Source organism: Oncorhynchus mykiss, chromosome 6, assembly GCF_013265735.2.
Source record: "Oncorhynchus mykiss isolate Arlee chromosome 6, USDA_OmykA_1.1, whole genome shotgun sequence".
Lineage (NCBI taxonomy): Eukaryota > Metazoa > Chordata > Actinopteri > Salmoniformes > Salmonidae > Oncorhynchus > Oncorhynchus mykiss.
In genome coordinates, this window is record NC_048570.1 from 39,539,845 (window position 1) to 39,564,793 (window position 24,949).

The 24,949-nt window shown below is 43.0% G+C and overlaps 1 protein-coding gene across 1 annotated transcript in view; it reads left to right on the top strand.

Annotated features, from left to right (window-relative positions):
- Positions 1 to 24,949, top strand: part of pgm5 (phosphoglucomutase 5) — a 46,784-nt gene that overhangs the window by 3,201 nt on the left and 18,634 nt on the right. The window contains exons 3-6 of the mRNA XM_021606441.2: positions 5,169 to 5,315; positions 9,188 to 9,313; positions 9,462 to 9,652; positions 12,063 to 12,217. Of these exons, the coding sequence (XP_021462116.1) occupies positions 5,169 to 5,315; positions 9,188 to 9,313; positions 9,462 to 9,652; positions 12,063 to 12,217 (619 nt within the window). The remainder of the gene's footprint in view (positions 1 to 5,168; positions 5,316 to 9,187; positions 9,314 to 9,461; positions 9,653 to 12,062; positions 12,218 to 24,949) is intronic.

Sequence of the window (24,949 nt, forward strand, 5' to 3'; positions counted from 1 at the left end):
AAATAACTTGGTAAAAAGATACATTTAAAAACTAAATGGAGGGGACTCCCGGGTGGCGCAGTGGTTAAGGGCGACCAGAGACTCTGGGTTCGCGCCCAGGCTCTGTCGTCCGTGGGGCGACGCACAATTGGCCTAGCGTCATATGGGTTAGGGAGGGGTTGGCCGGTAGGGATATCCTTGTCTCATTGCGCACCAGCGACTCCTGTGGCGGGCCGGGTGCAGTGCGCGCTAACCAAGGTTGCCAGGTGCACGGTGTTTCCGACACGTTGGTGCGGCTGGCTTCCGGGTTGGATGCGCGCTGTGTTAAGAAGCAGTGCGGCTTGGTTGGGTTGTGTATCGGAGGAAGCATGACTTTCAACCTCCGTCTCTCCCGAGCCCGTACGGGAGTTGTAGCAATGAGAAAAGATAGTAGCTACTAAAAAACAATTGGATACCACAAAATTGGGAGAAAACGGTAAAAAAAAAATATAATAAAAAATAAATACATGGAAAAGTGGTGCTTGCATATGTTTTCACCCCCTTTGCTATGAAGCCTCTAAATAAGATCTGGTGCAACCAATTACCTTCAGAAGTCACATAATTAGTTAAATAAAGTCCACCTGTGTGCAATCTAAGTGTCACATGATCCATAATCTAGGAGCTAGAATAGAGATCACCCATACTTCAAAAGTTTGGTGTCACTTAGAAATGTCCTTATTTTTGAAAGAAAAGCACATTTTTTGTCCATTAAAAAACATAAAATTGATCAGAAATACAGCGTAGTAGACATTGTTAATGTTGTAAATTACTATTGTAGCTAGAAACGGATGATTTTTAATGGAATATCTTCATAGGCGTACAGAGGCCCATTATCAGCAACCATCACTCCTGTATTCCAATGGCACGTTGTGTTAGCTAATCTAAGTTTATAATTTTAAAAAGCTAATTGATCATAAGAAAACCCTTTTGCAATTATGTTAGCATAGCTGAAAACTGTTGTTCTGATTAAAGAAGCAATACAACTGGCCTTCTTTAGACTAGTTGAGTGTCTGTAGCATCAGCATTTGTGGGTTCGATTACAGGCTCAAAATGGCCAGAAACAAATAACTTTCTTCTGAAACTCGTCAGTCTATTCTTGTTCTGAGAAATGAAGACTATTTCATGTGAGAAATTGCCAAGAAACTGAAGATCTCGTACAACGCTGTGTACTACTCCCTTCACAGAACAGCGCAAACTGGCTCTAACCAGAATAGAAAGAGGAGTGGGAGGCCCCGCTGCACAACTGAGCAAGAGGACAAGTACATTAGAGTGTCTAGTTTGAGAAACAGACGCATCACAAGTCCTCAACTGGCAGCTTCATGAAATAGTACCCACAAAACACCAGTCTCAATGTCAACAGTGAAGAGGCGACTCCGGGATGCTGGCCTTCTAGGGTTTCTAGGGTTTCAAATCATTTACAGAGAAAATGACAAGTAAGGGCACTAATCACATCTCTATTTTGAAGTTGTCGCTTTACCTTGATTGAGGGTCAGGTGTTTCACTGGGTAATGAGATAGCCAACATGGTTGATTATGGATTAAGTCCGCTCACACACTAATCTAATGTTTCCTCATAGCATCTGGCCCGTGAACAAGTGGCCCAATTACACCAAGTCTCAACAATTACAGTGCCTTGCGAAAGTATTCGGCCCCCTTGAACTTTGCGACCTTTTGCCACATTTCAGGCTTCGAACATAAAGATATAAAACTGTATTTTTTTGTGAAGAATCAACAACAAGAGGGACACAATCATGAAGTGGAACGATATTTATTGGATATTTCAAACTTTTTTAACAAATCAAAAACTGAAAAATTGGGCGTGCAAAATTATTCAGCCCCCTTAAGTTAATACTTTGTAGCGCCACCTTTTGCTGTGATTACAGCTGTAAGTCGCTTGGGGTATGTCTCTATCAGTTTTGCACATCGAGAGACTGACATTTTTTCCCATTCCTCCTTGCAAAACAGCTTGAGCTCAGTGAGGTTGGATGGATAGCATTTGTGAACAGCAGTTTTCAGTTCTTTCCACAGATTCTCGATTAGATTCAGGTCTGGACTTTGACTTGGCCATTCTAACACCTGGATATGTTTATTTTTGAACCTTTCCATTGTAGAGTTTGCTTTATGTTTTGGATCATTGTCTTGTTGGAAGACAAATCTTCGTCCCAGTCTCAGGTCTTTTGCAGACTCCATCAGGTTTTCTTCCAGAATGGTCCTGTATTTGGCTCCATCCATCTTCCCATCAATTTTAACCATCTTCCCTGTCCCTGCTGAAGAAAAGCAGGCCCAAACCATGATGCTGCCACCACCATGTTTGACAGTGGGTATGGTGTGTTCAGGGTGATGAGCTGTGTTGCTTTTACGCCAAACATAACGTTTTGCATTGTTGCCAAAAAGTTCAATTTTGGTTTCATCTGACCAGAGCACCTTCTTCCACATGTTTGGTGTGTCTCCCAGGTGGCTTGTGGCAAACTTTAAACAACACTTTTTATGGATATCTTTAAGAAATGGCTTTCTTCTTGCCACTCTTCCATAAAGGCCAGATTTGTGCAATATACGACTGATTGTTGTCCTATGGACAGAGTCTCCCACCTCAGCTGTAGATCTCTGCAGTTCATCCAGAGTGATCATGGGCCTCTTGGCTGCATCTCTGATCAGTCTTCTCCTTGTATGAGCTGAAAGTTTAGAGGGACGGCCAGGGCTTGGTAGATTTGCAGTGGACTGATACTCCTTCCATTTCAATATTATCGCTTGCACAGTTCTCCTTGGGATGTTTAAAGCTTGGGAAATCTTTTTGTATCCAAATCCGGCTTTAAACTATCTCAGACCTGCCTGGTGTGTTCCTTGTTCTTCATGATGCTCTCTGCGCTTTTAACGGACCTCTGAGACTATCACAGTGCAGGTGCATTCATACGGAGACTTGATTACACACAGGTGGATTGTATTTATCATCATTAGTCATTTAGGTCAACATTGGATCATTCAGAGATCCTCACTGAACTTCTGGAGAGAGTTTGCTGCACTGAAAGTAAAGGGGCTGAATAATTTTGCACGCCCAATTTTTCAGTTTTTGATTTGTTAAAAAAGTTTGAAATATCCAATAAATGTCGTTCCACTCCATGATTGTGTCCCACTTGTTGTTGATTCTTCACAAAAAAATACAGTTTTATATCTTTATGTTCGAAGCCTGAAATGTGGCAAAAGGTCGCAAAGTTCAAGGGGGCCAAATACTTTCGCAAGGCACTGTAGCTCTCCGTAAAACCTGTTTGTATTGTAGTCAATAAGATGCTTATCAGATTTGGCATGTAGTCATCATTAACAGTAAATACCATAACGTTTTGAGGTCCTCCTGGACTGAAGTGGAACACCAGAATTATGAGGATTAATACAATTGCAGTAGGTAGGTCCAAATGTGAAGTGTATCAGGAATAAACTGGAATAGTTCACCATGAGGAGAGAGAGGGGGGAGTTCTTGTTTAGTTCCTGTCCCCCACCTTTAGTACTGTTGAGATGAACTGTTCCTGTAGGATCTCTTTGTCCAGATTCCTCCCTGTAGAGGTGAGGGGATACAAAGGCTTTATTGAGTGAGGTACACATCAGAAGAATGCATTCATACACACTCACACACTTATGCTCAGACACACACACACACAGTGCTGACAAATGAAGACTAGGTGGTTGACCCTAGGCTCCTCCCCCCACACCTGTGGGGACTGATCAAGCTCATAGAGTTTATGGACCCCCTGCAACATCACCTGGTGGGCTTTACCTGCGACATGATCCCCTGGGATAGCACACACACACACACACACACACACACACACACACACACACACACACACACACACACACACACACACACACACACACACACACACACACACACACACACACACACACAGTTCAGAGACTTAAACATACATACAGTACAGCTCCCCAAAGTTTGCAACACCACTAAGCAAGGGGCATCATGAAGACCCAGGAGGTCTCCAAACAGGTCAGGGCCAAAGTTGTGGAAAAGTACAGATCAGGGTTGGGTTATAAAAAAACATCAGAAACTTTGAACATCCCACTGAGCACCATTAAATCCATAATAAAAAAATTGAAAGAATATGGCAGGTCTCAACAAACCTGCCAAAAGAGGGCCGCCCACCAAAACTCACGGACATTAATGGAGGACATTAATCAGAGAGGCAACAAAGAGACCAAAGACAACCCTGAAGGAGTTGCACTGCTCCACAGCGGAGAATAGAGTATCTGTCCATAGGACCACTTTAAGCCATACACTCCACAGAGCTGGGCTTTACGGAGGAGTGCCCAGAAAAAAAGCCATTGCTTAAAGAAAAAAATAAGAACAAATGTTTGGTGTTCGCCAAAAGGCATGTGGGAGACTATCCAAACACATGGAAGAAGGTACTCTGGTCAGATGAGACTAAAATGTAGCTTTTTGGCCATCAAGGAAAACGCTATGTCTGGCACAAACCCAACACTTCTCATTACCCGAGAACACCATCCCAAATAGTGAAGCATGGTGGTGGCAGCATCATGCTGTGGGGATGTTTTTCATCGGCAGGGACTGAGAAACTGGTCAGAATTGAAGGAATGATGGATGGCCCTAAATACAGAGAAATTGTTGAGGGAAACCTGTTTCAGTCTTCCAGAGATTTGAGACTTGGACGGACGGAGGTTCACCTTTCAGCAGAACAATGACCCTAAGCATACTGCTAAAGCAACACTCGGGTGGTTTAAGAGGGAATATTTAAATGTCTTGGAATGGCCTAGTCAAAGCCCAGACCTCAATCCAATTGCGAGTCTCTGGTTTGTCTTAAAGATTGCTGTACACCAGCAGAACCCATACAACTTGAAGGAACTGGAGCAGTTTTGCCTTGAAGAATGGGCAAAAATTTCAATGGCTAGATGTGCCAAGCTTATAGACACATACCCCAAAAGTGGTAGGCATGTTGTGTAAATGAAATGATACAAACCCGCCAGAAATCAATTTTAATTCCAGGTTGGAAGGCAACAAAATAGGAAAAATGCCAAGTGGGATGAATACTTTCGCAAGCCACTGTATAACAACAACCATAGGCCAGGAACAGGGTACATAATGTGCAAACATTGGTGTCCATGGTAACCGTGTGTCCCCCCCAATAGGCCCGTCTCCAGACACGGTGATGGAGAAGATTGCCCAGGTGAGTAGGACCCTGGAGGAGTATGCCATATGTCCTGACCTCCGCATTGACCTGGCCAGGCTGGGACGCCACGACTTTGACCTGGAGAACAAGTTCAAACCCTTCAGAGGTACTGGACACACACACGGGCTAGACACACACAGACCAGACACACACAGAGCCAGGGGCATAGAAGCCACTCTGATATTGGGGGGAACTATTTTCCTATGTGGGATTTTTTGTTGTTGAAAAAATAGGTTTTAAATGCTCATTTCTAGTGACTTTTGAAAAAAGGGTACAGAAAAATATTAACTTACAAATGGTCAAATTTACAAGGCTAAGGGGGCCCTTGTAGAGGGGCACGTACTCCGATACAGTCCAATCAGTCTTGAGGGCCATGGCCATTCGTACTGTACTGAATACCAGTGTGACTGTTAATGTGCATATATTAAATTACACAACCATTTTGTACTCTTTCTCTGCTACTGTATGATTCATTTCCTAGTATTTTTCTCACTTCCACTATGTCAGGTTGTTACAACTGCTGCTCTACATACAGTCTGGGTTGAAACTTAATGTAATATTTTCAACTTATAATACAGTTATTATACTGTGTTAAAAACTGTTTTGATAAATAATAAAATATCCTCATGGCTGCCTCTCTCATGCATGAAGTTAACACATGCAATACACCCGCTAGACTTAAACTGCTATCGTTTCATCAGAGACCATATTTGATCATTCCGACTGATTCACACTCTGACAGATCATCAGTCTATGAACTCTATGAGCTTGGAGAGGCACTTCTCACTGTCTTACCTGCTCTCCCTCTCTGCTATCTGTCTGTCCGTGGGAATCATCATCGTTGCCTCTCTCCTGAATGAAGTTAACACATGGATTACACCCTCTAGACCAGGGCATTCTCCAACTCGCCCCATGCGACCCCAAGGAGTGTACGTTTTGGTTTTTGCCCTAGCACTACCCAGCTGATTCAAATAATCAACCAGCTTTGGTAATTTGAATAAGCTGTGTAGTGTTAGGGCAAAAACTAAAACGTACAACCTTTGGGTTCCCTAGAACCGAGTTTGGGAAACGCTGCCCTAGACCCCTCAGACTCAACTCTGGACCGTGAAGCCAGTTCCAATCCTTTTTTTTCCATTGTTCCCCTCTAATCAGGGACTGATTTAGACCTGGCACACCAGGTGGGCGTAATTAATTATCAGGAAGAACAGAAAACTAGCAGGTTCGTAGGGTAAGAGTTGACTGCCCCTGCTGTAAACCAAGGATGGGCAACTTTGATGGGGGTCGGGGCCACAAAAAATCTGAACTCATCACGAGGGACTGCAGTGGCTATCAGGTCTGATTACCCACATCCATACCCACACCTGCAGTCAGAGTCGCCCCTAGCGTTTGGGGGCCCTAAATGAAATTTAGTTGGTGGTTAATTCTACTCTGCCCCATGAGACAAATGTCTTGCAATTTCCTGGAGAGAAATGTTTTCAGTTTTTAATATAATATCTGAGTGAGAGTGACTAACAAAATCAATGGGGGCTCCCTGGTCGGTAATTCGACCATTTAGAAGTTTAGATAGCTGGCTAGACATGCATTTTTTTTATAGCTGACATGGCTAATTGAGTGACTCTCAGTGACTGACATAACAAGATAAAACGACTGATGCACAACCACATTTTGAAATTGCACCTTGTGTATCCTACTTTTGTAACTCAGCAAGGTGAGAGTTCATAAACATTTTTAAAATATGAATAATTGTGTGTGTGTGTGGGGGGGGGCATGTTTCTAACATTGGGGGGGGGGGGGGGGGGGGGGGGGGGCTCCTACGCCCCCACATAGAGCAGCATACACAGAGCAGACACACACACAGAGTAGACGCAGACACACTGCAAACACATATACAGTGCATTCGGGAAAGTATTCAGACCCCTTTACTTTTCCCACATTTTGTTACTGTCACATTCTGACCTTTATTTCTGTTGTTTTGTCATTATTTAGTATGGTCAGGGCGTGAGTTGGGGTGGGCAGTCTATGTTGGTTTTTCTATGATTTGGGGATTTCTATGTTTCGGCCTAGTATGGTTCTCAATCAGAGGCAGGTGTCATTAGTTGTCTCTGATTGAGAATCATACTTAAGTAGCCTGGGCTTCACTGTTTGTTTGTGGGTGATTGTCTATGTTAGTTGCTTGTGTCAGCACAGTTCTCATTATAGCTTCACGGTCGTTATTCGTTTATTGTTTTGTATAGTTTGTATTCAGTGTTCAGTGCTTTCTTTAATTAAAAACTTAATCATGAACACATACCACGCTGCATTTTGGTCCGTTCCTTACGACGATCGTGACAGTTACATTACAGCCTTAACCAAAAATGTATTAAGTTGTTTTTTCCCCCCATCAATCTACACACTATACCCCATACTGACATAGAAAAAAACAATACTAAAAAAAATGAAATATCACATTCACATAAGTATTCAGACCCTTTGCTCAGTACTTCGTTTAAACACCTTTGGAAGCGATTACAGCCTCAAGTCTTCTTGGGTATGATGCTACAAGCTTGGCACACCTGTTTGGGGAGTTTCTCCCATTCTTCTCTGCAGATCCTCTCAAGCTCTGTTAGGTTGGATGGGGAGTGTCGCTGCACAGCTATTTCAGGTCTCCTCAGAGATGTTTGATCACGTTCAAGTCCATGCTCTGGCTGGGCCACTCAAGGACATTAAGAGACTTGTCCTGAAGGCATTCCTGCGTTGTCTTGGCTGTGTGCTTAGGGTCGTTGTCCTGTTGGAAGGTCAACCTTCACCCTCAGTCTGAGGTCCTGAGTGCTCTGAAGCAAGTTTTCATCAAGGATCTCTCTGTACTTTGCTCCATTAATCTTTCCCCTTGATCCTGACTAGTTTCCCACTGAAAACATCCCCACAACATTATGCTGCCACCACCATGCTACACCGTAGGGATGGTGCCAGGTTTCCTCCAGACGTGACGCTTGGCATTCAGGCCAAAGAGTTAAAACTTGGTTTCATCAGACCAGAAAATATTTTCTCATGGGAGTATTTAGGTGCCTTTTGGCAAACTCCAAGTGGGCTGTCATGTACCTTTTACTGAGGAGTGGCTTCCGTCTGGCCACTCTACCATAAAGGCCTGATTGGTGGAGTGCTACAGAGATGGTTGTCTTTCTGGAAGGTTATGCCATCTCCACAGAGGAACTCTGGAGCTTTGTCAGAATGACCTTCCGGTTCTTTGTCATCTACCTGACCACGGCCCTTCTTACCTGATTGCTCAGTTTGGCTGGGCGGCCAGCTCTAGGAAGAGTCTTGGTGATTCCAATATTCTTCCATTTAAGAATGATGGATGCCACTGTGTTCTTGGGAACCTTCAATGCGTCAGACAATTTTTGTTACAATTCCCCAGATCTGTGCCCCGACACAATCCTGTCCTGTCCAGCTCTACGGACAATTCCTTCAACCTCATGGCTTGGTTTTTGCACTGACATGAACTGTCAACTGTGGGACCTTATATAAACAGACGTTTGCCTTTCCAAATCTTGTCCAATCAATTGAATTGACCACAGGTGGACTCCAATCAAGTTGTAGAAACACCTCAAGGATGATCAATGGAAACAGGATGCACCTGTGCTCAATTTCGAGTCCCATAGCAAAGGATCTGAATACTTATGTAAATAAGGTATTACTCTTTTTTCAAAAGTTTTTGCTTCGTCATAATGGGGTACTGTATGTAGATTGATGAGGGGAAAAAATGATTTAATCAATTTTAGAATAAGGCTGTAACGTAACAAAATGACGAAAAAGTGAAGGGGTCTGAATACTTTCCGAATGCACTGTATGTTCACACACTCACACGCCAGGCATACACAGTCTCACCACACATACACTCTGTCCTTGCATAAAAGTAGCATACATGCTATTGGATGGATAGACACATGCAGATACACACTAGTCTCTGAGCCACTGCCCTCCTCTTCTGTGTGTTGTTAGTTGAGATAGTGGACTCGGTGGAGTTGTACCTCAACCTGCTGAGAACCATCTTTGACTTCAACGCCATCAAGAGCCTTCTGACAGGACCTGAACAGCTGAAGATACGCATAGACGCCATGAACGGAGGTAGGACAATACTAATAAAGACCAAAGTAATTACAGTATTGTATCAGGTGCTTACCAGTGATTATATTGTATTGTGTTCTATTGTATTTTGTTGTATTGTATTATATTCCATTGTATTATTTTCTATTATATTGTACTCTATTGTCAGTGATGGGTCTGTACGTGCGCCGTATCATGTGTGATGAGCTGGGGGCTCCTGCCAATGCGGCTGTCAACTGTGTCCCCATGGAGGACTTTGGGGGCCGGCCTCCAGAGCCCAACCTCACATACGCAGCCCCATTGGTTGATGCCATGAAGGGCGGAGACATTGGTTTCGGAGCTGCGTTCGATGCAGACGGGGTAAGACATCTGAGGAGGAGAGGAACACTGCCTTCACAAAGTATAGTATTCACTTGACCTTTTCCACATTTTCTTGTGTTACAGCAGCGGTATTCAAACTTTTTCAGCGGGGATCCCATTTTTTCCCACAAGAATTTCTTGCGACCCCACCCCACCCAAAATCTAATGACACCATCTTAAAATCATTACGTTTCGATTTTTACATCAACAAATAACCTTCAATTCATTGCATTTTCATCTCTTATCAAAATGAAAAGAAACCAATAAATACATTAACTCAATACAATTGTATCTTTCTTAAAAACATTTGTATATTGTCCCATACAATAATCGGTTCTCTTAACTGTTATTTTTAATTTTTATTTTGGTGATCCCACTGCGGAACTTGACTTTGACTTTGTTAAAGCCGGAATTAAAAATGAATTAAATGTAGATCTTTTTTCCCTGGCCTACACGCCATAATGTCAAAGTGGAATCATGTTTTTTGGACATTTTTACAAATTAATTAATGAAAGCTGAAATGTCTTCAGTCAATAAGTATTCAACCCCTTTGTTATGGTAACGTTAAAAAAATCTAAGTTACATGGACTCACTCTGTGTGCAAAACCGTATTTAACATGATTTTTGAATGACTATCTCATCTATGTACCCCACACATACAATTATCTTCAAGGTCCCTCCGTCGAGCACTGAATTTTAAACACAGATTCAACCACAAATATCATGGAGGTTTTCCAATGCCTCGCAAAGGGAACCTATTGGTAGATGGGTAAAAATGTAAAAAATCAGACATTGAATAACCCTTTGAGCATGGTAAAGTTATTAATTATACAGTGGATGGTATATCAATACACTCAGTCACTACAAAGATACAGGTGTCATTCCTAACTCAGTTGACGGAGAGGAGGGAAACCGCTCAGAGATTTAACAATGGAAACTTTAAAACAGTTACGGAGTTTAATGGCTGTGATAGGAGAAAACTGAGGATGGATCAACAACATTGTAATTACTCCACAATGCTAACCTGACTGATAGAGTGAAAAGAAGGACGCTTGTACAGAATAAAACAGGCATCCTGATTTCAATAAGGCACTAAAGTAATACTGTAAAAAATGTATCAAAGCAATTACATTTTGTCCTGAATACAAATCCAATACAACACATTACTGAGTACCACTCTCCATATTTTCAAGCATAGTGGTGGCTGCATCATGTTATGGGTATGCTTGTAATTGTTAAGGACGGGGGTGTTTTTCAGGATAAAAAAATGTAACAGAATGGAGCTAAGCACAGGCAAAATCCTTGAGGAAAACCTGGTTCTGTCTGCTTTCCACCAGACACTGGAAGATTAATTCACCTTTAAGCAGAACAATAACCTAAAACACAATGCCAAGTTTTGATTTAAATCTGCTTTAAAATCTATGGCTACCTGAAAATGGTTGTCTAGTACTGATCAACAACCAATTTGACAGAGCTTGAATAAAGTGTGGAACGCTTTTGGAGACTTACCCAGAAAGACTCAGAGCTGTAATCACTGCCACAAAGCGATTCTATACATTTGCAAAAAATTCTAAAAACACGTTTTCACTTCGTCATTATGGGGTATTGTTTGTAGATGGGTGAGAGAAAAATCAATTTATTCCATTTTGATTTCACGCTGTAACACAATAAAGTGTGGAATATGTCAAGGGGTATGAATACTTTCTGAAGGCACTGTATGTACAAAGTACTAATGTACAAAGTACTACAATACACTTTCAGGGGAGCTGATGAGGACGTTTAATGAGCATGTTTGATTCTGCTTAATTGGGCAGCGTTTACACTTTTGGGACTATTCCATTGGTTCCTTGGCAGCATGCCAAATCAAGCCAAATCAAGTATTTGAAAGAAGAAAAAAAAACTTGATCTATGTGGACCCAGGTCTGCTTTCTAATGGGAACGTGGAATTGCCTTTGTTTGTTTTTGTCTGCATTTATTTCCTTGTCAATAGCAGGATGTTAGGCAATGGGACCAGCTAATATCTGTGACAGACATCTCTTTTTTCCCCCACAACATTTCACATAGTAATTTGTACCAGCGCCACGCTCACGCACATTAGCCTAACTCAATTACCGGGCCGAGCATCAGGAGAATTATGTCACTCTTTTATGTTCCATTGGAGCCCTCTCCCAGTGCTTAGAGTGTTGCATCTTAGTAGGAAGGAGTGTGTCCCATACATTTGATTTGATTGGGAGAGATGCAATTAAAACAACCGTGTATCAACTGGTAGGGATGGGAGTGCCAGTTAGAGTAACAGCAAATGTTTATCTTTAAGATACTTGAATTAGTGGATTAGATGAGGTATTTATGTCTTAGGCATTGTATATTTCTTCATGTATTGCTGTATGGTTGATGAGTGTATGTGTTGCAGGACCGGTATATGATCCTGGGTGAGAATGGTTTCTTTGTGAACCCTTCAGACTCCTTGGCTGTTATGGCTGCCAACCTCTCCTGTATCCCCTACTTCAGACAGCTGGGACTAAAGGGCTTCGCTAGGAGTATGGCTACCAGCACTGCCCTCGACAGGTAGGACGCACACACACACCAATATCCCTATACCCTGTTTGTGGCTGCTGGATAAAATGCTCCACATGACTTTTCCATTTTTCAGCACCTCTTCACCTTAGCCTCACCCCCCCCCCCCCCCCCCCTCCGCCTCTCTCTCTCTCTCACTCTCTCTCTCTCGCTCATCCCTCTCTCTCATTCATCCTTATGTCTTCCACTCTTGCGAACCCCAATCCCCCCCCCCACACACACACACTGATCAAGGGGTCAGTAATGTACATTAACGTTGTGTGTGTGTGTGTGAACCTGGCCCCTGACCCTCTCTTCTCTTGAGGGTTGGTGGACTCAGTGGCGGTCCTGTTAATGCTGACAGCCATGGAGGAAATGAGCTCACTCCCCAAGCCCATATCTCAAGGGGCCGCGGCCGCTATCGCTAACCCTAGGTCACTTGTGAGGTTGACGTGACATCACGTCATTGATGGCCCCCTCGCCGTGGAACTGATCTCACGCGCACATATGTACAGTATACACACACACATGCATATTCGCGTGCACACAAAAGAGGGAGAAGTCAGGGGATTAGCAGAGTAATTTGAATAACAAGACAATCCATTTTCAAGCCTTCATCCTGTCCACTAACTAAATATGTACTATATTATAGAAAGTCAAAAGGGAAAACATTGTACACCTCCCTACTTTGGTTGCACAGGTAACTAACCACCGTACCATTTCCCTCCTCCTCCAGTTCAGCGTAGACAGGGTTATCCTCATCACCTGATGAACGAGAGCTGGGGCTATGTCTTCTGATATAGAAACATCATGGACACACTGATGACTGCAATGTCCTGTTCCAAAACACACTGACACATGAAAGATGATCTTCATGAGTCCCAATGCACCACAAGGTCATCCAACACCCATTAATACAAAAACGCCCATATGACACACACACACTGGCTGATTCCTGTACTGTATCGGTACCGGTGTCAGCGTATCTCAATAGTGTTGTGTTATTTAGTGAGTGCTGGGGAGCTTTATGATGGCCACAGCCCAGTAGTATGCCTTTTAAGGAGTGTGAGAGCAACCATGCTCTATCTATCTGTCTGTCTGTCGGTGTGTGTGTGTGTGTGTATGCTTGCATGTATATGCTTGCATGTATATATGTGTTCTTGTGTTTATGTGCCTGTGTGTCTCAGTGTATACTTGTATATTTGTGTGATTTGTGTGTGTGTGTGTGTGTGTGTGTGTGTGTGTGTGTGTGTGTGTGTGTGTGTGTGTGTGTGTGTGTGTGTGTGTGTGTGTGTGTGTGTGTGTGTGTGAGAGTGTGTGTGTGTGTGTGTGTGTGTGAGTGCGTGTGTGTGCGCAAGCGAGGGAAGCCCTATGTTTCTGCAGTGAGGGAAGGGAAGGTGGGAGGGGAAACATCTGCCTCTGCTTTGGCCACTCCAGGGAGGGGGGATGGGAGGAGAGAGGGAGGAGGAAGAGGGGAGGAGGGGTTTGGCTAGGCCACCGTTCTGCTTGTTACTAGGATAAACCAGTGAAAAACAAGGCCTTTTTAAAAAGTTTAAATTCTGTCTCCCTGATTTTTGTACTGGGATAAGTGTGTGTATGTGTGTGGGGGGTAGGGTTGGGTCTGTGTGTGTGTGTGCGCGCTCGTATCTGCATTTGGGTGTGTTTACGTGGGTCTCATCTATAAGACTGGAAAGTGACGCTAGTTGCCAGGGAGACATTGCTGAGCCCAGCACCTGTTGCGAAAATCCCCCCGCTCATCCTTCTCTGTCATCCTGAACCTGAGGAGGGGTACAACAGGATATATGGAGGACATTCAGGAGACCAGATCCATTCTTATACAATGTCTTACTGACCCTCATGTCCCTGGGCCAAACTGTCCATCTTCTCCCCACGTCTCCAGTAACACTCGTCTGCCAACATCCCTCCCTTTTGGCAAAGACTGCTGGGAAAGAGGCTGTTTTCATTGTGGACACAGATGGAGGGACTAAGAGAAAGAGAGAGAGGGAGAAGGGAGGGAGGGAGGGATGGAGAAAGAGAGGAGTGGGGAGAGAAATAGAGAAGGAGAGAGAGAGAGCGCAGGAGAGAGGAGAGAGAGAGAGAGAGACAGAAGGAAGAGAGAGATGGAGAAGGAGAGAAAGAAGTAGTGCTCACCCATGTGTCCATTTCTAACATGTCTTTTTACACTGGAGAGATTTAACGAGCAGAGAGATATCAGCCTTGGATAGTTTGATTGACAGTTGGACATGAGCTTGCTTCTCAGATACAGGCCCAAATAGCTCTCATTAGAATTTAACTACTGTGTTTACTTCTCCTAGTCAACAACTTTATGGGAACACGACTCTCATACTGAACAAAGAACAGGTTTTTATAAGAGGACATACATTTGACGACAAATCTTTGTGTTACTGAGAGGAAAATGAGGATGATTGCATCTGGAGAACAAGATACATGCTAATTAAATGACTATGAAGCTTTTGTCTTTGTATGTGTCTTCCAAGCCTTTCCTGACAGCTGAATCAGGACACGCCCATGGGAGGAGTAATACTGGACTAAAAACTATCTGTGTACCGATATCGGCTATCATCACCGAAGTCCGTTTTTGAAAACAGTTGCTGTTCCCAGTTTAACTGAAAGCATGAAGGGAGTCAACCAAGTCAACAAGCAACTGTCCTCTTCCCTTTCGAGTTTTCCTATTGAGACAATTGACAGCGTTGCGAAAGCATCGCTGGAATGTTTGGGGAATGTTATGTGTCAGCTGTGAGCTCGTGTCAGGTTGTTTCGTGTGTGTCAGCTCTGAAGGGGCCTAGTGCTTATGTTATGTTGTTGTCAGGTTGTGGTCAGGGCACAGCTGGTGTGAGCATTAAGCCCTAGAAAAGCACCCCATTCCCTCAGCGCTGTTATGATGTCGTGGAAAACAAACAACTTTTTCCCAACATCCCCCCCCCCCCCCCCCCCCTATCGCTGCCCCAACATCCCCTTAACGTTGCAGCAACGTTCTGCATGACCAGGGCCGTGCCGGGTGCTTGTGTTGGCTGCAGACATGCGAATGAAACGTCAACAGTGAGTCAAAGGGTCAGAGTTTCCATTTTCTTGTTGGAACGCCAGGCTTTCTGTTCCAGAGCCCTTCCCCGAGGGAAATAAAAAGGCTTCACACACACAAAAACTGTGGGTTTATTTCACGGTGTAGACAACATCTCAACGTCTCACCCACCGGGATATCACGACCTCAGAATTCCAACTGAATTCCACAATCCAGCATTCAGCATCTGGAATTGAAGTGCGATGTGTTCAGGAGTTTTTCCAACTTGGGATCAGCAAACAGTTGTTAGTTGCATGTTCTTTTGAATGACTCATTTGTGATGGAAATAATAATAGTCACCCATCAAATCAAATTTTATCGGTCACATACACGTGTTTAGCAGATGTTATTGCGGGTGTAGTGAAAAGCTTGTGTTTCTAGCTCCAACAGTGCAGTAATATCTAACAATTTCACAACAATACACACAAATCTAAGTAAAGGAATGGAATTAAGAATATATAAATATTTGGACAAGCAATGTCAGAGCGGCATAGGCTAAGATACAGTAGAATAGAATAGAATACATTATATACATAAAAGATGAGTAATTATTAAAGTGACTACTGTTCCATTATTAAAGTGGCCAGTGATTTCAAGACTTTGTACAGTATATATGGCTATTTAACAGTCTGATGGCCTTGAGATAGAAGCTGTTTTTCAGTCTCTCGGCCCCAGCTTTGATGCACCTGTACTGACCTCGCCTTCTGGATGATAGCGGGGTGGACAGGCAGTGGCTCGGTTGGTTGTTGTCGTTGATGATCTTTTTGGCCTTCCTGTGAGATCGTGTGTTGTACGTGTCCTGGAGGGCAGGTAGTTTGCCCCTGGCGATGCGTTGGGAAGACCGCACCACCCTCTGGAGAACCCTGCGGTTGCGGGCAGTGCAGTTGTCATACCAGACGGTGATACAGCCCGACAGGATGTTCTCAATTGTGCATCTATAAAAGTTTGTGAGGGTTTTAGGTGCCAAGCCAAATTTCTTCAGCCTCCTGAGGTTGAAGAGGCGTTGTTGCGCCTTCTTCACCACACTGTCTGTGTGGGTGGACCATTTAAGTTTGTCAGTGATGTGTACGCCGAGGAACTTGAAGCTTTCCACCTTCTCCACTGCGGTCCCATCGATGTGGATAGGGGGGTGCTCCTGCTGTTTCCTGAAGTCCACGATCCTTTGTTTTGTTGACGTTGAGTGAGAGGTTATTTTACTGGCACCACATGTAGGCTGTCTCATCATTGTTGGTAATCAGGCCTACTACTGTTGTGTCGTCTGCAAACTTGATGATTGAGTTGGAGGCGTGCATGGCCACGCAGTCATGGGTGAACAGGGGGCTGAGCACACACCCTTGTGGGGCCCCAGTGTTGAGGATCAGCGAAGTGGAGGTGTTGTTTCCTACCTTCACCACCTGGGGGCGGCCCGTCAGGAATCCCAGGGCCCAGTTGCACAGGGCGGGGTTCAGACCCAGGGCATCAATCTTAATGATGAGCTTGGAGGGTACTATGGTGTTGAATGCTGAGCTATAGTCAATGAACAGCATTCTTACATAGGCATTCCTCAGATGGGATAGGGCAGTGTGCAGTGCGATGGCAATTGCATCGTCTGTGGATCTATTGGGGCGGTAGGCAAATTGAAGTGAGTCTGGGCTGCCAGGTAAGGTAGAGGTGATATGATCCTTGACTCTCAAAGCATTTCATGATGACAGAAGTGAGTGCTGCATATGCTTTGATGTATTTACTGAGAGTTAGGTGAGGAGGTGTGGGGTCATCTTGGTTCTTTACTAGAACTTTGACTAGCTCTCTCCCAGAGAACAGACTACAAGTCTCTCTCCCTCCCTGCCTCCCTCATCTCCTGCTCTATCTCTCTCTGCCCCTTTATCTCTAGCTCCCTCCCCTTTTCCCTCTTTCCCTATATGTTCTCTCTTTCTCCTTCCCTTTGATATCTCTATCTATTCCTTTCTCTTTAGACTTTCCTTCCATCCTGCTCTCTTCTCCCTCTCGATTTTATCTCTCTGCTTCCTCACTCGAAACCTCTCTCTCTCTCTCTCTCTCTCTCTCTCTCTCTCTCTCTCTCTCTCTCTCGTCCAATTCATAGGGGCTTTATTGGCATGGGAAATGTCTTTACCTTACCAAAGCAATTGAGAAAAGCAAGAAGACACAAAACAACACTCAAAAACGGTTAAAAAAGTTAGACATTTCAGGTGTTATTTTACCAATGCACAAATAGTTGTAGTATGAATAGTAGGGAAAGATAAATAAACAGGTAAATATTAGTTATATCAGCTCAGTTTCTACCATTTTAAGGGCAGCGGGCACATAGCCTGTCTTCTCTCGATGAACCAGGTCTGCCTATGGCGGCCTCTCGCAATAGCAAGGCTATGCTCATTGAGACTGTATATTGTCAAGGATTTTCTTAATTTTGGGTCAGTCACGGAGGTCAGGTATTCTGCCACTGTGCACTTGCTATTTGGGGCCTTATAGCATTACAATTTTCTCAGTTCTTTGGTTGATTCTGTCAAAAATATTTATCATTTTGCTTTCTCATAATTTGGTTGGGTCTAATTGTATTGCTGTACTGGGGCTCTGTGGGGTCTGTTTGTGAACAGAGCCTCAGAACCAGTTGCTTGTTCATCTCTCTGTAGGTGAGGGCTTTGTGGTGGAATATGTGTGCATCGCTTTCTTTTAGATGGTTGGAAAATTTAACAGCTCTTTTATGGATTTTGATAACTACCGGGTATAGTCCTAATTCTGCTCTGCATGCATTGTTTGGGGTTTTGCGTTGTATACAAAGAATTGTGCAATTGGGTTTGTCCCATTTTGTGAATTATTTGTTGGTGAATGGGCCCCAAACCTCCAACCATAGAGGGCAATGGGTTCTATAACTGAATCAAGTACTTTTTGCCAGATCATAATTGGGGTGTCGATTTTCATGTTCCGTTTGATGGCATAGAAGGCCCTTCTTGCCTTGTCTCTCAGAGGGTTATGATGTTGAGGCCCGGGTTAGGTATAGTTTGATTTGATTTGATATGATCCCCATTAGCCGACGCCAAAGGCGAGAGCTATTCTTCCTGGGGTCCGACACATAACAAAAAATACATTACAGACAAAAGAATTTACAATTTACATACGTTTCTAAACATTAACATGTAGTATGTGTGTGGATCAGTTACACATACAGTGTATTCGGAAGTATTCAGACCCCTTGACTTTTTCCACATTTTGTTAAGTCACAGCCTTATTCTAAAACGTGTTAAAGACCACGTAATGACAAAGCAAAAATAGGTTTTTAGAAATGTTTGCAAATGTATTAAAAATAAAAAAACAGAAATGTGTTATTTACATAGGTATTCAGACCCTTTGCTATGAGACTCGAAATTGAGCTCAGGTGCATCCTGTTTCCATTGATCATCCTTGAGATGTCTCTACAACTTGGTTGGAATCCACCTGTGGTAAATTCAATTGTTAGGACATGATTTGGAAAGGCACACCTGTCTATATAAGGTCCCACAGTTGACAGTGCATGTCAGAGCAAAAACCAAGCCATGCGGTCGTAGGAATTGTCCGTAGAGCTGGCACAGTTTCTGCAGCATTGAAGGTCGCAAAGAACACAGTAGCCTCCATCATTAAATGGAAGAAGTTTGGAACCACCAAGACTTTACCTAGAGCTGGCTGCCTGGCCAAACTGGGTAATCATGGGAGAAGGGCCTTGGTCAGGGAGGTGACCAAGAACCAGATGGTCACTCTGACAGAGGTTCACAGTTCCTCTGTGGAGATGGGAGAACCTTCCAGAAGGACAGCCATCTCTGCAGCATTCACTATGGGGTATTGTGTGTCGATTGATGAGGGGATAAAACTATTTAGTCTAAGGCTGTAATGTAGAAATATATGGAAAAAGTCAATGGGTTTGAATACTTTACAATTGCACTGTACATGTCAATAAATACACACAACAAATCGGTCACATGGGGTAGTGGCGTTGTGCCGTGATGTGCTTTATTTGTTTTTTAAACAAGGTTTGCTGTTCACTTGCACTATATAAGATGGAAGGGAGTTCCATGCATTCATGGCTCTGTATAAGATTGTACACTTTCGTGAATTTGTTCTGGACCTGGAGACTGTGTAAAAAGACCCCTGGTGGCATGTCTGGTGTGTCACGGGTCCCTCTGGAACTTTCATTATGCACACCTGGCCCCTATTCCCAGTGATTGTATTTGTATACATGTGCCCTTTGTTCACCATGGTGCTGTCAATCATTTTGGTGCGTGTGAGTACCTGTGTTTTGGCTTTTGTGCCATTGTGGATTGCGCAGATGATTACAGGTCTCATCCCGTGGGTTAATCATTGTGCGTGTGTGTTATTTATTCAAGGTACTCCTCGCTCTTTTGTTTGGGGTTTCTACCCTGTGTTTTGTTACGTGTTTGTTTGGTCTTTGTTCCCGTGCCTTTACACGGCACGCCGTAATTTGGGCTAAATTTAAAAAACTATTACGCATTCCTGCGCCTGTCTCCCGACCCGTCATACCGACGTGACAGAATAATCTACCATTAAGAGAGACAGTGGGAATGACCCGTCCGACGTTGCTGCAACTGGTCTGTATGGCGTCGCCGCAACTTCGGCAGCTGCAACTGGGCCGTCCGATGTCGCCACAACGGTTCCATCCAACGACGCAAAATCAGTAGCTGCAACTGGTCCATCCGACGACGCTGCAACTGCAGGCAGCTTCAACTGGCCCGTCCGAAGACGACACAACTTCGGCAGCTGCATCGGGTCCTGGTCGACCCGCACTGCGTTCCTGTGATCTCCCTCGAGGCCGGGACTGTTGTGCTGCTGGTGTAGCGTGTCGGGATTGTAGATTGCGCAGATGATTACGGGTCTCGTAATTATTATTATTATCGTTATTTGAGGTACTCCGCGCTCTTTTGTTTTGAGTTTCTACCCTGTGTTTTGTTACGTGTTTGTTTGGTCTTTGTCCCCGTGCCTTTACACGGCATGCCGTAATTTGGGCTAAATAAAAAAAACTCTTAAGCATTCCTGCGCCTGTCTCCCGAATCATTTATGCCAACGTGACATGGTGGGGTAAGTGTGTGTACCAGTGCTGTGTGTAAGCTGACTATTCAAACGATTTGGAATTTCCAACACATTAATGTTTCTTATAAAAACAAGAAGTGACACAGTCAGTCTTTCCTCAACTCTTAGCCAAGAAAGACTGGCATGCATAGTATTAATATTAGCCCTCTGGTTACAATGAAGATCAAGACGTACCGCTCTGTTCTGGGCCAGCTACAGCTTAACCAGGTCTTTCTTTGCAGTACTTGACCATATGACTGGACAATAATCAAGACAAGATAAAACTAGAGCCTACAAGACTTGCTTTGTGGAGTGTGGTATCAAAAAAGCAGAGCATCTCTTTATTACCGACAGACCTCTCTTCCCCTTTACAACCATTGAATCTATATGTTTTGACCATGGCCGTTTATAATCTAAGGTAACACCAAGTAATTTAGTCTCCTCAACTTGTTTAACAGCCACACCATTCCTTACCCGATTCAGCTGAGGTCTAGAACTTAGGGAATGATTTTTACCAAATACCATTCTCTTAGTTTTAGAAATGTTCATGACCAGTTTATTAGTGACCAACCATTCCAAAACAGACTGTAACTCTTTGTTAAGGATTTCCGTGACTTCATTAGCTGTGGTTGCTGATGCATATATGGTTAAATCATCAGCATATATGAACACATATGCTTTGTTTAATGCCAGTGGCAGGTCATTGGTAAAAATAGAAAAGAGTAGAGGGCCTAGAGAGCTTCCCTGCGGTACACCACACTTGACATGTTTGACAAGCTTCCATTAAAGAAAATCCTCTGATATCTCTGAATCCACGATATGGCAGAGGTTGAAAAGCCATAACACATACGTTTTCTCAACAAGTTAATAATATCAAAGTCTGCACTGAAATCTAACAGTACAGCTCCCACAATCTTCTTACTTTCAATGTCTTTCATTCAATCATCAGTCATTTGTGTCAGTGCAGTACACATTGAGTGCCCTTATCTTAAAGCATGCTGAAAGTCTGTTGTTTACAATTAAGTGTTGTAGCTCCCAGGTGGCGCAGTGGTCTAAGGCACTGCATCTCAGTGCTAGAGGCGTCACTACAGACCCTGGTTCAATTCCAGGCTGTATCACAACAGGCCGTGATTGGCAGTACCATAGGGCGGCGTACAATTGGCAAAGCGTTGTCCGGGTTTGGCCGGGGTAGGCCGTCATTGTAAATAAGAATTTGTTTTTAACTGACTTGCCTAGTTAAATAAAGGTTGAGTAAAAAAATAAATACAGAGAAGCATTGTTGGTCAAACACATTTTTTCCCCAACAGTTTTCTAAGAGCCGGCAGCAAGCTGATAGGTCTACTGTTAGAACCAGTAAAGGCTGCTTTATCACTTTTGGGTAGCAGAATGATTTTGGCTTCCCTCCAGGCCTGACGACAAAGACTTTCCTCCAGGCTCAGATATTTCAGATATGACAGATAGGAGTGGCTATAGAGTCAGCTACCATCCTCAGTAGCTTTCCATCTAAGTTGTCAATGTCAGGAGGTTTGTTATTATTGATCTATAACAATATTTTTTCCACCTCTCCCACACTAACTTTACAAAATGTAAAGTTGCAATGCTTTTCTTTCATTATTTGTTTTTTTATACATGAGTATGATGGCTCACTGTTCGTTTTTGGGATTTCCTGCCTAAGTTTGCCCACTTTGCCAATGAAGTAATCATTCAAATAATTGGCAACATCAAATTGCTTTGTGATGAATAAGCCATCTGATTCAATGAAATATGGAGTTGAATGTCTTTCTGCTAATAATTTCATATAAAGTACTCCAAAGTTTTTTTTCCATATTTCTTTATATCATTGATCTTGGCTCCATAATACAGTTTTTTCTTCTTTTTTTGTTGAGTTTAGCCACATCATTTCTCAATTTGCAGTAAGTCAGCCAGTCAAATGTGCCGCCAGTGTCACGACTTCCGCCGAAGTTGGTCCCTCTCCTTGTTCCGGCGGCGTACGGCGGTCGACGTCACTGGTCCTCTAGCCATCGCCGATCCACTTTTCATGTTCCATTTGTTTTGTCTTTGTCTTTCACAACTGGTTTCAATTCCCCAATTACTTGTTCATTATTTAACCCTCTGTTCCCCCATGTCTGTTTGTAAATAATTGTTTGTATGTAAATTCATCAAGCACAGCGTCTGGATGCTCCTTGTTAATCACATCAGACCAACAAATATTTTTAACATCATCCACATAAGAGTCACAGCAAAATCTTTTATATGATCTCTTATATACTATTTTAGGCCCAGCTTTTGGAACGTTGGCTTCCCTGGATAGAGCCACTATGTTGTGATCACTGCATCCAATGTGTACGGATACAGCTTTAGACAAAATTCTACAGTATTAGTAAAAATTTGATCAGTACATGTGGATGATCTTAATCCTGTAGTGTTTGTAAACACCCTGGTGGGTTGATTAATAACCTGAACCAGATTACATGCACTGGTTACAGTGAGAAGCTTCCTCTTGAGAGTACAGCATGATACAAAAAAAGTCAATATTTAGGTCCCCAAGAAAGTAGATCTCTCTGTTTACATCACATAGACTATCAAGCAATCCACACATCTAATTTATATTAAAGGTCGACCGTATATGATTTTTCAACGCCGATACCAATACCGATTATTGGAGGACCAAAAAAAAAGCCGATACCGATTAATCGGCCGATTTTAAAAATATATATGTATTTATAATAATGACAATTACAACAATACTGAATGAACACTTATTTTAACTTAATATAATACATCAATAAAATCAATTTAGCCTCAAATAAAATGAAACATGTTCAATTTGGTTTAAATAATACAACAATACAAAAACAGTGTTGGAGAAGAAAGTAAAAGTGCAATATGTGCCACGTGTAAGTTCCTTGCTCAGAACATGAGAACATATGAAAGCTGGTGGTTCCTTTTAACAGGAGCCTTCAATATTCCCAGGTAAGAAGTTTTAGGTTGTAGTTATTATAGGAATTATAGGACAATTTCTCTCTATATGATTTGTATGTCATATACCTTTGACTATTGGATGTTCTTATAGGCACTTTAGTATTGCCAGTGTAACAGTATAGCTTCCGTCCCTCTCCTCGCCCCTACCTGGGCTTGAACCAGGAACACATCGACGACAGCCACCCTCGAAGCAGCGTTACCCATCGCTCCACAAAAGCCACGGCCCTTGCAGAGCAAGAGGAACAACCATTCCAAGTCTCAGAGCGAGTGACATTTGAAACGCTATTAGCGCGCACCCCGCTAACTAGCTAGTCATTTCACATCGGTTACACCAGCCTAATTTTGGGGGTTGATAGGCTTGAAGTCATAAATAGCTCAATGCTTGAAGCACAGCGACGAGCTGCTGGCCAACTGCACGAAAGTGCTGTTTGAATGAATACTTACGAGCCTGCTGGTGCCTACCATCGCTCAGTCAGACTGCTCTATCAAATCATAAACTTAGTTATAACATAATAACACACAGAAATATGAGCCTTAGGTCATTAATATGGTCGAATCCGGAAACTATCATCTCAAAAACAAGACGTTTATTTTTTCAGTGAAATACGGAACCGTTCCGTATTTTATCTAACGGGTGGCATCCATAAGTCTAAATATTCCTGTTACATTGCACAACCTTCAATGTTATGTCATAATTACGTAAAATTCTGGCAAATTAGGCGGCCCAAACTGTTGCATATACACTGACTGCGTGCAATGAATGCAAGAGAAGTGATACAATTTCACCTTGTTAATATTGCCTGCTAACCTGGATTTCTTTCAGCAAAATATGCAGGTTTAAAAATATATACTTGTGTATTGATTTTAAGAAAGGCATTGATGTTTATGGTTAGGTACACGTTGGAGCAAGACAGTCCTTTTTCGTGAATACGCACCGCATCGATTATATGCAACGCAGGACACGCTAGATAAACTAGTAATATCATCAACCATGTGTAGTTAACTAGTGATTATGATTGATTGATTGTTTTTTATAAGATAAGTTTAATGCTAGCTAGCAACTTACCTTGGCTTCTTACTGCATTCGCGTAACAGGCAGTCTCCTCGTGGAGTGCAATGTAATCAGGTGGTTAGAGCGTTGGACCAGTTAACTGTAAGGTTGCAAGATTGGATCCCTGAGCTGAAAAGGTTCAAATCTGTCATTCTGCCCCTGAACAAGGCAGTTAACCCACCGTTCCTAGGCCGTCATTGAAAATAAGAATGTGTTCTTAACTGACTTGCCTAGTTAAATAAAGGTGTAAAAAATAATTATAAATAAATAATAACATTTTTAAAAATCGCCCAAATCGGTGTCCAAAAATACCGATTTCCGATTGTTATGAAAACTTGAAATTGGCCCTAATTAATCGGCCATTCCGATTAATCGGTCAACCTCTAATTTAGATACTGACTGTTAGCACTTGGTGGCCTATAGCAACAGCCCAAAAGAAAAGGCTTTAGATGTGCCAGGTGAACCTGCAACCACAACACTTCAATAACAGTTGACATAAGATCTTCGCTAAGCATTACAGTGATATGGCTCTGAATATATACAGCAACACCTACCCCATAAGGATTCCTGTCTCTTCTAT